Raw genomic sequence first — 17383 nt, 5'->3', positions numbered from 1 at the left:
GCTCTGGGTAATGACTGAAAGAACAACGCTGTGTAAACAAGCAGTGGAAATGAGCTTTCCCCAAAGCATGGCAACGTGAGATGTTCTGGCCATGTCCTACTGAGAAGAGGCCCTGGGGTAGGCTCAGGAGACACTGGAGAGATTACTGGAAGTGCCCCGGGGTCACTGTAGCAGAAGGACAACTGACAGTATTTGGTTTTAAAAAATGTTTCTGTGGAAATGATGGACCTGACACCAACAGCTTTTGCAGTTTTACACGTTTTTTATTTGTTCAGTGTTTTTTCAATGGGCAACTTTCCTGCTTCCCCGCTTGTACCACACACACCACCCCACCTCAGGTCCCGGCACATCTTTTACAGGGGAGACGTGATCAGTTGATGGAGCTCAGGTATCTGAGCAACAACAAATTTGGGCTATTTAAAACACCATGTTTTCACTAACTCCAACACTAGAAGCGTCTTCATGCAGTTTTATTCTCCTGTAAGTCAATGAGCTTTGCGCTCAGTACTTGTTGGGAAGACCCTCGGGCCTGAAATGGTTGGGATCATTTCCGTCTCGCCCCCAACGGTTTGCCGCCTGATCAGCTTCGGAGTCCTCAGCGCCATGACCCAGTCTCTCCTGCACCCACTCTCTGGTGTTACTAAAATGGAAATAGACAGTGAATCCACCTATCTTCAGTAAGTACGTTTCAGAACAACATCAGAAACTGAAAAAATGAGAGAAGCAGAATTAGCAGCCTTAAAAAATTAGTGATTAGTTAATCAAAAATACAAATGAATTTCAGTAAAGTAGATTGTCAAACCTGATAACCTCAGCAGCCCATCTGCCTCCTGCTCCTCTCTGTGCAGCATCAGAGTTTCCTCTGGCATGAAAGTATTTGTCTGAATCTTTCCAGTTGGCCTCCCTCATGTCGCTGTAGGCTTGCCACATATCACCAGCCCCTGATCAGAATGACAGAAAACAGTACTGATAATAAATAATGACAACATTCGCAATTAAAATATCAAAATCTGAGAAATATGACAGATTGTTGTTAGGTATTTAAAATGCCATATTTCTAACCTTTAGCTGCTTCAATTGGGAAATTATACCACTGGGCATTGGTTTCCACAATTAGAATGAGAAAAATCCCAGCCACAAGCAACTTCATGGCTGCAGAAGTCACAAAATTTAAATCTAAACTGCTTTTTTTTTTTTTACACAGTTTAGACAAATCTTTAGAGCTCACTGAATAACTTACTACTGAGGGACGCACTGGTCTTATATTCTGTTCTGTACGATCATAGGATTACTCAATAATGGAAAGTTTTGGTCCATGTTTACAGAAAGGAAAGTTCAGCCAAACACACCAGGCACCAGTTGTGAAATCGCAGGTATTCACAGCTGTGGAAAAAAAGAGCAAGCTTCATGTAAACCAAAACATCCGAGGGGTTTTTTGCTCATCATGAAAAATCTCTGTTCATTCCAATAAACTCTGCTGCCTTACCTTTATCAATGTATGTGCAGCAATTTATTACTATTAAAGTTATTTATTCATTTTTAGATGTGTTAATGTTTGCTTCTTTCTAGTTTCTTCTGGTTATGTCGTCTTGAATTCAGAATGCAAATCCAGAGTTGTCAGGAAAATTTGGACAAAAATGATTGTTTATGATGTTGTTGCTGCTGCTGTTTTTGTCACTGATGCCTCAGGACGTGATTTTGCGCGAGAGAAAGTCATGCACATGAGCACAAATGCACATATATATGTGTCTACTGGTACACGCTGGTGGTGCTACTGCTGCATTAGTTTGTGTGTTACACTTTACTGGAAAAAACCTATATGGGATTTCTTAATAAATGTAAAAAAGATCTATTGCAGTCTATTGCGATCTCTTTGTCTGTTTCTTTTTAAAACATATGCATGTTAGTTTAGGTTTTTGGTTGTGTCAAGGCTGCGTCTGTGAATTTAGTTTTGTATTTTCCATCCATCCACATTTTGCCACATACTTATATGTCCGTGTATTCTTTGTAGTTATTTTCTAAACAGTTTTTATTGTTAAAAGCAGTTAAATCAGGTGGAGGAAGTGGTTGGGGAAAGGGAAGTCTGGGCTTCTCTGCTTGATGAGTCACTAGATTTGTGGTAGAAAATGGATGAATGGATGGTTGGAAGGCATATGGTGAAGGCATCAAAGCATCATTAGACAAGATGAAATAATAAAATTAATACAACTTGCAAACTAAGGATATTTCATCTCTGTCTTTATGTTAGTTTGATTTTCCCAGTTCAGAAAATAGTTTCAAGTAGCTTCTGTTTTTCCTCAAAAGTCTATGTTTTATTTTTATTTTAACTGGATATTTTTTCACATCTAGTTTTAGTTTTTATGTTAGTTTAGCTATAACTCTTCATAGTTATAGAAGACTAAAAGAAAAATATATTTGTTACTCATAATAGTTCATAATCTAAAAAAAGGAGAAGCATACAGTTATAAGTCAGAATGAAGGTAATGTAATGCACAATTCAGAGGCAACCTGCCAAAAATGCTGTAGCAGACCTCAAAGGAATATAAAGGAATGCTCACTTCAGTGACCTGAAGCATCTTTGTAGAAGAAAGAAGAGAGGATCAAAATACCGCCACAAATAATGACAGGGGGTAATATGTCACGTGTTGTTGTTCATCTGAATTTGTTATCATCTTAAATAGACAGTGAAAATCTTACTTTCCAAGCTGCAGAATTTAGAGTTCATCTTTAAAGTTCACTGAATAACTTGTTTACAGGAACACTACTATTTTTATTCTGTTCAGAAACAAGCAGGGTCAGAGAGATGAAAGTTCAGCCAAGCCCACCGGTGTCCTGAGTGTGCAGCTGCAGGTTGGGGTTGTGGTGGGGATATTTAACCTGGCACTACTTTCTGTTCTTTTTAATGCTGTTCAAATCTGCATTGAATCCATAAGGGTCAACAGGATATGTTGTATTTAAAACAGAAAATCAATCTACAGTTTATTTGATCAAAAAACCAAACTATTATTTATTTATTTATTTTGCTTTGTTTTATGACAGGCTTTGATGCTGACAAAAACACTGCTCTGTTTTGAGCAGTGCTAAAGGTTCAAAGCAGCAGATGGCAGTAGAAGCCTACTGATTCCTGGCAGAGAAATAACTGTAATTCCTCCAATCATGTCACTATGACATGACATGATATGACATGACATGTCATAGTGACATATCTTACACTGAAAAAAATCTATCACACAAATTCCTATATGCATGTATATATCATATTTATTTTTAACTTCCCTCTCACCCCTGCGGGTGGACTTTATCCGTGAAGCTCAGATTCTCTAACAGAGGCCCGGGAGCTTGAAGGTCCTACACAGTCTCTTTGCTGCTCATAGGCCTGTGCTCTTCTGGACAGAGATCTTGGATGTCATTCCTGGGATCTGCTGGAGCCTGTTGCCCAGTTTGGGTGCCACTGCCCTGAGTGCCCACAGGGACCACTTCGCATCTTCTCCCCAGCTCCTCTCTCAGCCATTTGTATATTTATATATACCAGGATTTCAATTAAAGAGCCGGTGCACACTGGAACCATAAAACCAGTCACCAATACTGTTAATTTATGATGTTTGTGGCATAAACATTACATTGGGTGATGGTCCAATCATTTTTAAGCAGTCCACATGTTTGTTTTGCCGAGACCTGGGAGAACAAGCCTTGAGAACAATTTACAAAAACTAAATAAATAAAACTTACATATTGAGATTGCCTTGTTAGACTTTGGATAGGGGTCACTTTAACACAAAATTTCAATAACTTAATGGCACTATTAGTGATCAAGTTAGCAAAGGACCCAATATGCAGGCCAAATGCAGACTCTCAGGTTGGCAATTAAAAATGAACTTATGCAAAACTTAATGTGGTGGGAAAATCCTATGACTAACAAAAATTCAAAAACAAAAACAGCAGCTAAAGAAATGCAAAGAATTAGAATAAAAAGAAACCAGAGAGCGCAGAAACAAGATGGATGTGAAGAGGAGACGATAACAGAGACAGGTTTGACGCTTAAGGTACAGAAAAAGAAAAGAACAACAACAACAGTTGAATAATGATGAAATTAAACCAAATAAGAGACTGTTTCACAGTGTAGGTGTGTGGAGTGTTGAGCAGAGGATCTGAACAAAAGATGAGCTCTTTATTGGCTCTTTAGCAAATCCAAAATGTAACATAATCCAAGGAAAAATTCCAAAAACACGAATTCGAAACCTGCACAGGGAAGCTAAACCAATAACGTACACGGATAACTCACTGGTGGACTAAGCAAAAATAGCAGGAACTGGAGATGGGTGGGGAACAAGCCATAGCTAAATAAGATTGACAAAGGTAAAAGCAATCCATTCACCAATCAAGAAGTAAAAGTGGGAAGAGCCACCACTTAAAACTAAACGTCTTAAGAAATACACAAAGGAGACTAATACAGACATGGTTATTAACACTTCACAAGAAGTGCAAGACAAGAAAAGACCAAGATGCTGCCGCCCCAGCAGACCGCACTGTAAAAGATGGCTGAGGCCACCACAGAGTCATAGAAGGTCTTCAGAAGTGGGCCCTTCACTCCAAAAGACCTGAGCATCTGCAGCGGGTACAGCATGCTCTGCCTTTTCCTGTAGAGAGCATTTGAGTTGTGAGACCAGTACAGTTTATTGTTCAGGTGAACACCAAGGTACCTGTAGCTATCCACAGCCTCAATATCAATACCTTGGATGTTTAGTGGCTGCAGTGGAGGATGTTTGTGCCTGCAGAAGTCTACCACCAGCTCCTTGGTTTTACTGGTTTGGATTGGTTTTAGTGTTGATCTGTAGGTAGTTCTGCTGACACCAGTCCATAAAGCCTTAATACTAAATAGTGACTAAAACTTAAATGCAACAAGTACATGAAGTTTAAGATTGAAGATAACAAAAAAAAATCAAAACAGGAATCGAAAATCAAAATAATAATAATCAGGGAACCAAACAGAAAACGCTTAACCCACTACTGTAGGGTTACACAAGCATCTCAGGGGTCTGTGAGTTAAAGCAGTGCATTGAAGATACAGCATATTACACTGTACTGCTTATTTTTTTCTCTCTTTTCTGATAATAACTCGATAATAACTCAAAGCTCTGTTTCCAGAAGGTGCTATAGATAAAACCTCTAAACAATGTTACTACCGAAAGGTGATTCATTTTTGAACTCTTTTAATGGCACAGGAACATGAATGGTTTGTTAGTGTATACAGAAAGACCATATGCAAAAATATTGTTGAAAAATAATACAACCCTGTATGTAAAAGTTGGTTCACTGTGTGAGATACGTAAAAACAGAATGCAATACTTTGCAAAATGTCTAAATCCTTTATTTTTTTTATAATGGTTAAAAGACAGCATAAGAAATGTTGACACTGATCAGTAAACCACTGCATGTCATTTGAAAAGCTTAAACTGAGAACAAAAACATATTAAAAAGGGCCAAGTACCTCCTGTTGCTTCAGAAATGATGTTCATTTTCTATTATTAATTTTGCAGCCTTACAGCCCTGTGCCTGCATAACGTCATTACCACATTAATATGCCTGTTGATAAGCTGAGCTGATAGCTTGCTCCACACTGAATATAAGTACAATAAATAATTCTAAAAGATGATTGCAAATTTTGGAGAGTCTTTAAAGTCAGAATCAGAAATAAATCAGGAAGCAGATTGTAAAATTGACATAAAAATGTATTTTTAACTGACTCGCTAACTAACTGTGTAGACCACAGCTGATCCATCTTGAACTTTATTGTGTGTAGAAAAAAAATATTGATGTGTTTTCACATCAATTATAGTAGCAGTAGTTAAGTGACAAGGACAATTTTCTCTACAAACACCACAGCCTCAGGTTTCAGACAGAAGACAGCACTGTCACCCAGTGGCTGCACCTGTGCATCACAACTGAGTCAACAACTAAAAGCGCTGCCAGAGATGGGGGAGGCTGAAATCTGACACAGAGAAGCAGACTGGAATATGTTTAAGAACACTGATGCTTTGTGTGTCATACACTGGAAAAATGGGACTTCTTAGCACTATCATTAATGAATATATTTTAACCATTTTGATTACTTTGGTCAAATTTGTGCTAAATAATCAATTTGACAATATACTTTAGGATGGTTGCTGGTGGTAAAGAGGCTGAAAATAAGAGACGGAGGACCAAAGCCCACACAGCAACAACATGAAAAATTTCTTGTCCAAAGTATCCTGGCATCTTGTTCATGAGTAAGGGAGAGGGGAGATTGAAAGATGAATTGGTGCGGTATCTGCAGGAATATGGGCACTGTACTGGTCCAGTGTGGTGAAGAGAGACCTGAGCATAAAAGCGAAGCTGCCAGTTGACATTCCTACCCTCACGTATGGTCATGAGCTCTGGGTAATGACTGAAAGAACAACGCTGTGTAAACAAGCAGTGGAAATGAGCTTTCCCCAAAGCATGGCAACGTGAGATGTTCTGGCCATGTCCTACTGAGAAGAGGCCCTGGGGTAGGCTCAGGAGACACTGGAGAGATTACTGGAAGTGCCCCGGGGTCACTGTAGCAGAAGGACAACTGACAGTATTTGGTTTTAAAAAATGTTTCTGTGGAAATGATGGACCTGACACCAACAGCTTTTGCAGTTTTACACGTTTTTTATTTGTTCAGTGTTTTTTCAATGGGCAACTTTCCTGCTTCCCCGCTTGTACCACACACACCACCCCACCTCAGGTCCCGGCACATCTTTTACAGGGGAGACGTGATCAGTTGATGGAGCTCAGGTATCTGAGCAACAACAAATTTGGGCTATTTAAAACACCATGTTTTCACTAACTCCAACACTAGAAGCGTCTTCATGCAGTTTTATTCTCCTGTAAGTCAATGAGCTTTGCGCTCAGTACTTGTTGGGAAGACCCTCGGGCCTGAAATGGTTGGGATCATTTCCGTCTCGCCCCCAACGGTTTGCCGCCTGATCAGCTTCGGAGTCCTCAGCGCCATGACCCAGTCTCTCCTGCACCCTCTCTCTGGTGTTACTAAAATGGAAATAGACAGTGAATCCACCTATCTTCAGTAAGTACGTTTCAGAACAACATCAGAAACTGAAAAAATGAGAGAAGCAGAATTAGCAGCCTTAAAAAATTAGTGATTAGTTAATCAAAAATACAAATGAATTTCAGTAAAGTAGATTGTCAAACCTGATAACCTCAGCAGCCCATCTGCCTCCTGCTCCTCTCTGTGCAGCATCAAAGTTTCCTCTGGCATGAAAGTATTTGTCTGAATCTTTCCAGTTGGCCTCCCTCATGTCGCTGTAGGCTCGCCACATATCACCAGCCCCTGATCAGAATGACAGAAAACAGTACTGATAATAAATAATGACAACATTCGCAATTAAAATATCAAAATCTGAGAAATATGACAGATTGTTGTTAGGTATTTAAAATGCCATATTTCTAACCTTTAACTGCTTCAATTGGGAAATTATACCACTGGGCATTGGTTTCCACAATTAGAATGAGAAAAATCCCAGCCACAAGCAACTTCATGGCTGCAGAAGTCACAAAATTTAAATCTAAACTGCTTTTTTTTTTTTTTTACACAGTTTAGACAAATCTTTAGAGCTCACTGAATAACTTACTACTGAGGGACGCACTGGTCTTATATTCTGTTCTGTACGATCATAGGATTACTCAATAATGGAAAGTTTTGGTCCATGTTTACAGAAAGGAAAGTTCAGCCAAACACACCAGGCACCAGTTGTGAAATCGCAGGTATTCACAGCTGTGGAAAAAAAGAGCAAGCTTCATGTAAACCAAAACATCCGAGGGGTTTTTTGCTCATCATGAAAAATCTCTGTTCATTCCAATAAACTCTGCTGCCTTACCTTTATCAATGTATGTGCAGCAATTTATTACTATTAAAGTTATTTATTCATTTTTAGATGTGTTAATGTTTGCTTCTTTCTAGTTTCTTCTGGTTATGTCGTCTTGAATTCAGAATGCAAATCCAGAGTTGTCAGGAAAATTTGGACAAAAATGATTGTTTATGATGTTGTTGCTGCTGCTGTTTTTGTCACTGATGCCTCAGGACGTGATTTTGCGCGAGAGAAAGTCATGCACATGAGCACAAATGCACATATATATGTGTCTACTGGTACACGCTGGTGGTGCTACTGCTGCATTAGTTTGTGTGTTACACTTTACTGGAAAAAACCTATATGGGATTTCTTAATAAATGTAAAAAAGATCTATTGCAGTCTATTGCGATCTCTTTGTCTGTTTCTTTTTAAAACATATGCATGTTAGTTTAGGTTTTTGGTTGTGTCAAGGCTGCGTCTGTGAATTTAGTTTTGTATTTTCCATCCATCCACATTTTGCCACATACTTATATGTCCGTGTATTCTTTGTAGTTATTTTCTAAACAGTTTTTATTGTTAAAAGCAGTTAAATCAGGTGGAGGAAGTGGTTGGGGAAAGGGAAGTCTGGGCTTCTCTGCTTGATGAGTCACTAGATTTGTGGTAGAAAATGGATGAATGGATGGTTGGAAGGCATATGGTGAAGGCATCAAAGCATCATTAGACAAGATGAAATAATAAAATTAATACAACTTGCAAACTATTAGATTATTCTGTTATTATATGTTACCTTATATATGTAATCAAAGTAGTTGAATTAGAATACTGCTGTAGATCACATTATACCCTTTAATATAGAGTGTGTGAGCTGTATGTAGTTTAGTTCTCATTATACTTTTGAGTTAACAGAACATATTCACATATTAGTTCATTAGATAAATGTGCATCACTCTGTATCCTTGATCTGCTGGGAATGTGTTACACTGTTTTCTTGACATGCTTAAGTGTTGAATCATGAAGAGAAGGTTGTAAGCAGGAGACTCTGTGTCTAAAGACAGGGGAGATAGATAGACCACATTCCACACCCCCACCTTACAGAAAGCAGAGAAACAACTGCCGAGGTCATAACTTAGGCGCTGTAACAGAGAAAAAATGTGATGTTTTGGCTTTTACGACTAGCTGGGGGCCACTAGAGACTATAAAAAGCTGAGCAACCCATCACCATTTTGAGACATGTGCCTGACCCTCTGGTAGCATCTCTCCCGTCCGGACGTTGTAATGCTCTGACTGTTGAATTGTATGGAAATAAATGATTGTTGATTGAGCATTTATACACCGAGTATTGTCCTTCCTTCAGCCCAAAGATTCAAAGAATTGGGAGATTTCAACAACTTGGTGCCGTGTGACCCGGATCTTTGGTGTGCTGAGGAGGTGCAGATTTGACCTTTGGTGAGATCGTGAGGCGAGGTGAACAGAGGACCGGTCCAAAAATAAAAAGGTAAGCACAGCCTGTTGTATTATAAATACCAAATGTGCATATTGGGCTTTCCAAATTAATCTGTTCGCTGAGTCACATGTATTTTCACAGTAAATTTGTCGGTGTCTGGTTTTTGGCGCAAGATACTAACAACATAAGTTGAGGCTGAATTCCAGTGTGTTAAATAAACTGCTTCTACCGAGATACTAATAACATACTACGTTGGACTAGTTGCAGTAAGCTGCTTCTACCGAGATACTAATAACATACTACGTTGGACTAGTTGCAGTAATCTGCTTCTACCGAGATACTAATAACATACTACGTTGGACTAGTTGCAGCCACTTTACCTTCCACATTTAATTTTGTCTAATACTGGCTTCTGTAGCAATAATACATTAGAATTTATTCTGAAGACGCGGCCATTAGTCCAGTACATTGAAGTCGAGGTTTGTTTATTTTGTTTATGGTGTCAGTGACGTCCTGGCTCTTGCCGGCTATGAAATAGAAGTTGATTTAAGGAAAAGCAGATGCTGGCTTCACGGTGCAGTTGAACGCTGGCAACGCGAGAGCGAAACACGTCCGTAGGTTTGGTTTATGATACGGCGTGTTCCGGTGGTGCGGCCGTGAAGTGCAGTAGTGGTTGGTGCTAGTTTTAGTACATTTGATAGAGGTTTTGACGGTGGTTTGTGGCGTCAGTCGAGTATAAAGGGCTGCGGTCATAATACAAAGTAAAAATTTAGTACATAGCAACACCTGGTTTATGATGTCAGGTATAACTTCGGGGATGCAAGCATCACTTTTATGATGCGACTTTGCCCCGTGGTGGCGGTCATAAGCGCAGAGAAAGGGGTATTTTGGTCTATGGTGCAGTGTGCTTTAAGAAGATCTAATAGTTGAGCTCAGAGGTTTCTGTGTAAAATTCCCGCTGAGGAAAAGTGTTGTGGGTGAGTGTGAAAGCGCGCTCTGGGTGAGAGAGTGTGTGTGAAGCTGCGAGGCGCGCTCTGGGTGCTGTCTTGTGGGTAAAGCGCGCACTGAGTGAGAGTGTGAGTGAGGCGCGCTCTGAGTGTGTTTTTTGTGTGGAGTGTGAAGCGTGAACACAGTGACAGTGACGGTTGATGTGTTTGATTAGGAGGACATTAGAGCAAATACACATTTTAGGATCAAAGGTTGATGCCTAGTGTACCTGTGGAACATTTGCCTATGGAGTAGCGACCCTCCTGTCCGTGGACGCGTGGCCAGGACCGGCGTCGTCCGGGTGCTGAGGTGGTGACTTGGGGAGGTGAGGGCCCCCGCATAGCCACGGAAATAACACTGGAACGGCCGTGTAATCACGGGTTCACATTTATTTCCGGACTAGAACAAGACACATTTTGCGAACAAACGTTGAGTCTAGATTAGTAAAGAAATATAAAAAGGTTGAATTCCTCGTTTCAGTGGTTGAAATTGTTGTGTGCCTGTCCCCTGACGAGTGTGAAATTAAAATAAAGAGGGAATTTGGAGCCACATGGAGATAGACGGGCATAATTGGGTGTATTACTCTGTGGTGTAATAAAAATAAAAAGGAGAGATAGTAAGAGGTGTGCAGTGGAGAATTATGGAGGAGTAGAGAGAGGAATGTGTTGGGAGACTGGCGTACAGTTTACGCTGTCAAGGTAGGCGTGTTGCCTGCTTATCGGTTTAAAAGTGATGAAAATGAAATTAAAATAAATCTCTTAGTGTGTTAATACAGGAAGCTGCGGACCTGGACCAACTGCCCCCACAAGCACAGCGGCCGAAGCAAAATTATAGGTAATGGGAACCACACCCAGCACGAATCAGCAGCTGTGAAAAAGACAGCAGCGAGGAGAGAATTAGAGGAGAAATTAAGAGAAGTTTTAACACATAAAATTGGGGCCAACGGACTTGTGGAGGTTGGGAAGGCGTCCGGAGCATCACAACAAAAAGGTGAAACAAAAACACACACAAGCAGAGAAATCTGAGAGAAAGGCTCCTTTTAAGGTAACGCCTAGTTTGAGAAAAGATAAAATTAACCTGCTTTTATACAAATGCACATACACGCAATGAAGAAACAGCTTACACTCATGAACACGTGAAGATTTTCCAGCAAGGTTAAAGAAAAATTAACATACTTAAATGATGAAGTCTATACATTACTGACAAAGAAACCCTCTGGGTTGCAGGACAACAATTTAACTAAAAAAAAAAAAAAAAGGAACACTGGTCTAACCAACCAGGCAAGACACAACAAATTTAGTGGTTAAAAGATTCAAATTGTGACATGTTTTCTGTTGATTGATTAATAAAAGTGATTACTGAATGAAAGAAAGTTCCTTTTTGGGCTTTTAAACATGATCTTAAGAATTTTAACATATACCGGTGTTGTCCTGTCAACTTGGTGGGTTAGGAGTTGATTATATCGGGAGACAAAAAACAAAAAAAGGGGGAGAGAAGGCTGACACAGGGCCTGGCCCCATTGTCTCCCCTCTGAATAACACAGCCAACACAACAACATTTTCCTGTTCGTTTGTTTTTGTTTTTTGTTTGTTTTTGTTTTGTTTTGTTTTTGTTTTTTCTATACATATTTAATTACAGGCTGCTTTGCCGGCCCTGAAAGCCGAGGCTGACTGGACTCCTGCTCTCCCCCATACGTGACACTGACCAAATGCTGCAACAGCTGGACCCACAACAACGACCTGAGAATGTCAACAGACCTGCAGGAATGTGATCTCATGCAGCCGAGACGGAGAGCACTAAACCTAAGGCCCGTTTCACTACACGGGGGAAAAATTCCCAGACTGCGTCAGCTGACAGAGCTGTGACGAGACGCCCGCCAAGCCCGAATGAAAAGTAAGGCCGAGCGAAAGAATGCTGACCTTGATAACTTTGCATTCACACTGTGCAGGACAGTGATGGACCAACACGGATGATCGGGTGGCGAAAAAGGGCGTGACCGAGACAGGAGGAGTAACTGAGGTCAGAAGGCACCTCAGAATGGACAAAAACACAGAAGAAGATGCAGGTTTCACCTGCGGTGAACATCGACCCTGGAGAAAGGACTGCCCCAATTGGGGTCAGAACCAGGACGGACTGAATTTTGAGCAGCAGCAGCAGCAATGGTCGCAAACAAACTGAAAAGGAGGGGGGGCAGGACCCCAGGGCATGCTTCAGGCCGTGGTTTACCCAGAACACCAGAACAGGAAAGTGATGAACACACACACACACACACACACACACACACACACACACACACACACACACACACACACACACACACACACACACACGTCTCCAAACACACAGATTCAGAATGAAGTGAAATACACACATGAACACGTGCACTCGTTGAGTGAGTGAGAAATGACACACACACACACACACACACACACACACACACACACACACACACACACACACACACACACACACGGGAATGTTGATTCACTGAGAAGTGATGCACACACATACACATGCACACGCTTGTGCAATGAAGAGTGATCCACACGCACACACACATACACGCTGATGCAATGAAGAATGCTTTGCTTATGCTGATATGCAAAATGCTGCACACAAACATCCCAATGCATAATTTTTATGAGGAGCCATTGATTACTTAGAATGTGTTATATGTCACCCAGAGGGCATTTATGTAGATTTTAGGAATAAGGTCTAAAAAAGTTTGGTTATGAAAACAATGTCTGTGCGTGATGTCTGTTTATGGCTCAAGGCCTTGACTGAATTCTTTGCTGTGCTTCACACAGCCCTGATGAGGAACAGTGGCACAGAGTGAAAATGATGAATTAATAGTGTAAGTTTTAGGTCGGAGTACGGCATTTTCTGTGATTGAGTTTTAATTCAAGGAGGAACAAAAGGTGTTACGGCACCTGAGGTTCTCATTCCCACACAATATTGTCCCGGCAGGAAGCAAAATGTTCCTGTGAATTTCTGGTTGATTGTTTGGTTTTGTTTAGCGCTAGCTTGATTTTATCAGTGAGCAGTCAATCCGGCCCAAAAAACAACAAGGAATTGTTTTCCTTTAAAATGATGACGTCATCTTGCTGGTGATGGAGGCTCGAATAGGTTGCGCGGGAGACTCCATTATCAGCAACATCTGGTATGAATGTGTATGGAGGTATGCATGCGAATGGACTGTGATGGACTGACGACTAAAAGTTTTGACTGACTTGATACTGAGACAATGACTGCACCCACTTTAGGATTAGTAAATGCCAATAAACAATTCATAAACAATTCACCCAGCCGACAAGAGAAGGGTGGATGCTTCGCTTTGTTTTGTTTTGTTTTTTCAGGAGCAGGAGGATAAGAGAGACTGGAGGAGGAGACTCTAGCTTCACATAAGTATGAACTGCAGACTTAACACTGTGGTTGCTGATTTTGAGTTACTGATGTTTGCATCAAGAAAACTGTGCTATATTAACTGTGTTTTGATTAAGGTATCATGTTATATTATTGGGAATGCCAAATGCTACAGTGGAGAAGACTTTTGATACCACTCATGACTGGAATATGTTACTATTAACCACAGCAGGCCACTGTAAAAAGTCAATTAAATTTTATAGAGGAAAATCGCCAAAATTGAACAATACCTATGAATGACTGGCCACATTCAGAATAGAGATATGCAATAATAAACATTGGTCCACATGATTTAGGTTCTCACTTGAAATAGTAAGTTATTAAATGTAGAATATAATCGACAGGGACATTTGATAGGATGTGGTACTGCAAAAGAACAAGAGCAAAGTAAATAAAGAAAATATTGTGTTTAGTTTGGATAAATTCAAATTAAAATGTACCATTACACTCAGAGGATCAATATGGAATAAAACATATGCAAAATTTGTAGGAAGTACATGACTGATAACTGTTCTGTCCTGAGCGTTTGTTTCTAGAGCACCCACTTGACCACACCAACAGTTTCTCGCCACCGAGGAGGGGTACTTGCAAAAAGAATAAAATAAAAATCTGAGTTTAACAAAACATTTTAAATGTAAATATCAAGATTACCTTTCTTTTTCCATGAAATGTGCTTGTGGGCACGCCAGCCATTTTGAAAAGGTGGGCAAAACAATTGGCAAGGCCACACCCCCACACATGTGATATAATTTTAAAGGTACTGTTGCCCTCTCTAAGAAACATCAGGACTTAGAGGAGTGGCAAGTAGAGTATGCGAGCTACAAGCAAAAACTAAAATGTGTACTACAGTGTGCAAAAATGAAATACTGGGTCATCAGGGGGTCATGAGGGACATTTATAAAACTAAAAGTCCCACTAACCTTAAAGTGCACTTGAAAAGCCCACACAAGAAGGTTAACCTAGCTTACCTAGAAGACCTCATCAGGGGGAGCACACTCCCCCTCCTTGAAGAGCTCACCCACTCAACCCGCATCCCCAGAAAACAGCTAACCCCAGATAAGGCAGCGTGATGTATCCCGAGATAACAGGACTGGGACATCTAAATAAAGGTGTGAAACAATCGCCTTCAAAAGATTATCAATTCACTTGAACCAAAATTAGGACCACACGGTGCGGCAAGAGTTAATAGTTATTAGTCTCAACACCCAAGGATAACCAGAAGAGCATGACTGATATGATGGAACTGGGATTTTGTTACACTTAATTTTTGCAAAACACAAACAAAACTAAATTGAAACTAAGGATTTTCAGAAAATAAAAACTAAACTAAACTAGCAAACAATTGGTAAAAAACTGATTAAAACTGATGAAAATTGCAAAACTATTACAACCCTGGTCCAGACTAAGATGGTGTTGGACATCTTCAGGGCAGAAAAGGGTTGGTGTGACCAAGGTGTGGTTTGGCTTGTTGTATGTACATTTCAAAATGTTACAGCTCTGGATGGACCAGTTACCAGGGCATGGAAGGATGACAGACTTTATTACATGAGGAGAAGGGACATTTTCGGGATCGAAGATCCTCAGGGATGACAAGGCTGGAGCAACGGTACTCGAGAGAAGAATTTCTGATACTTTCTGAGATATGATGTCACCAACCTTCTCTTTTAATTGTCTAGCTCCAATGAATTGACACATGGGAGTGTGTCAAAAAGGGGGAGTTGAGTTTGAACATCAAACAATGGTGATATGAAAATTTCTATGAGTTTATTTTTGTGTTTAATAAATTAGCTATGGTAAAACTTAAGCTTATAATGTGTTAGACTTAGAAAGGGTTCACTAATTTTTGATTTCTTTTACACACACATAGATTATGATTAGAATAAGTCCTGAACATAATATTTTAAACCAAATTTGAATCATTAGAAGAACAATGGATAACAATATTAGATTATCAAGGCTAGGGAGAGAGGTGTTTTGGTTTTCTGTCTCTTGCAGAGAAAGGAACAGACACCAGACGGGGACCCGGAGATGTGAGGACCCTTCACAGCAGGGACAGATGTAGGGACTGCCGAGACAGCAACTGGGGTCAAGTGTCATGACGTTTGGGCTCCTGGAGAAGATGGATCCCACAAACACAGCAATAACCATGAAGGGGTTGGCGAAAACCAGGAACACCAGACCAACGAGGTTCGAGAGGCTCTTGGCAAAAAGGGGGACACGCCGGTGAACCCAAAACACACAGATCCTTGTTTGAAATCGGGGCAGAATAATCCCCAGAACTGTGCAATGACTAAAGGGTGGTCTAACCCCGGAGGTCGAAGAAAGAAGCTGAGAATCACCCAAACTGGAAGACACTGGTAGCTGCAGCAATAAAAATAAAGGTTAAAAGCTCCTTAGACAGAGGTTCTAGTCTAAGTACATTTGAAAGGTATAAGGGGGCATTAAAATGGGAGTGGAAAACTGGAGCACCAAAATAAAGCTGTGGGAGAACTGGGGAGTGATGGGAGAGTCATCTGTAACTGCTGTTATGGTTGTAAATCTAACTTTGCTTGCATCTGAACTGCGTGAACACAGAGGTCATCCCACATATGGTCCACCCGTTAAAGGGGGACAGAGGGCCTCAGGATCAAGAAAACTTGGACCTTGCGACCCTGGAGTGCATGTTGTAAGTGATCTCTTTCAGAGATCAAAAGGGGGAATTATTAGATTATTCTGTTATTATATGTTACCTTATATATGTAATCAAAGTAGTTGAATTAGAATACTGCTGTAGATCACATTATACCCTTTAATATAGAGTGTGTGAGCTGTATGTAGTTTAGTTCTCATTATACTTTTGAGTTAACAGAACATATTCACATATTAGTTCATTAGATAAATGTGCATCACTCTGTATCCTTGATCTGCTGGGAATGTGTTACACTGTTTTCTTGACATGCTTAAGTGTTGAATCATGAAGAGAAGGTTGTAAGCAGGAGACTCTGTGTCTAAAGACAGGGGAGATAGATAGACCACATTCCACACCCCCACCTTACAGAAAGCAGAGAAACAACTGCCGAGGTCATAACTTAGGCGCTGTAACAGAGAAAAAATGTGATGTTTTGGCTTTTACGACTAGCTGGGGGCCACTAGAGACTATAAAAAGCTGAGCAACCCGTCACCATTTTGAGACATGTGCCTGACCCTCTGGTAGCATCTCTCCCGTCCGGACGTTGTAATGCTCTGACTGTTGAATTGTATGGAAATAAATGATTGTTGATTGAGCATTTATACACCGAGTATTGTCCTTCCTTCAGCCCAAAGATTCAAAGAATTGGGAGATTTCAACAAAACTAAGGATATTTCATCTCTGTCTTTATGTTAGTTTGATTTTCCCAGTTCAGAAAATAGTTTCAAGTAGCTTCTGTTTTTCCTCAAAAGTCTATGTTTTATTTTTATTTTAACTGGATATTTTTGCACATCTAGTTTTAGTTTTTATGTTAGTTTAGCTATAACTCTTCATAGTTATAGAAGACTAAAAGAAAAATATATTTGTTACTCATAATAGTTCATAATCTAAAAAAAGGAGAAGCATACAGTTATAAGTCAGAATGAAGGTAATGTAATGCACAATTCAGAGGCAACCTGCCAAAAATGCTGTAGCAGACCTCAAAGGAAT

The 17383-nt window shown here is 40.2% G+C and overlaps 2 protein-coding genes across 2 annotated transcripts; both read right to left on the bottom strand.

Annotated features, from left to right (window-relative positions):
- Positions 1-220: 220 nt before the first annotated feature.
- Positions 221-1238, bottom strand: LOC146678721 (serum amyloid A-5 protein-like). The gene is made up of 3 exons (XM_085402676.1): positions 1063-1238; positions 803-941; positions 221-640 (listed from the first exon to the last, which is right to left on the bottom strand). Exons 1-3 carry the CDS (start codon positions 1148-1150, stop codon positions 502-504), a joined length of 366 nt encoding a protein of 121 aa, XP_085258802.1. The 5' UTR covers positions 1151-1238; the 3' UTR covers positions 221-501.
- A 5392-nt stretch (positions 1239-6630) lies between these two features.
- On the bottom strand, positions 6631-7655 carry LOC146678720 (serum amyloid A-5 protein-like). The gene is made up of 3 exons (XM_085402675.1): positions 7473-7655; positions 7213-7351; positions 6631-7050 (listed from the first exon to the last, which is right to left on the bottom strand). The coding sequence occupies exons 1-3, from the start codon at positions 7558-7560 to the stop codon at positions 6912-6914; spliced, it is 366 nt and encodes a 121-aa protein (XP_085258801.1). The 5' UTR covers positions 7561-7655; the 3' UTR covers positions 6631-6911.
- Between the last annotated feature and the right edge of the window lie 9728 nt (positions 7656-17383).

This window comes from Rhamphochromis longiceps, linkage group LG1, assembly GCF_057381845.1.
Source record: "Rhamphochromis longiceps isolate RC_006_pf linkage group LG1, R_longiceps_female_GT1.1, whole genome shotgun sequence".
In the NCBI taxonomy this organism is placed as follows: domain Eukaryota; kingdom Metazoa; phylum Chordata; class Actinopteri; order Cichliformes; family Cichlidae; genus Rhamphochromis; species Rhamphochromis longiceps.
Note: the sequence above shows the minus strand (reverse complement) of the source record. Positions and strands in the feature narration are given on the sequence as shown.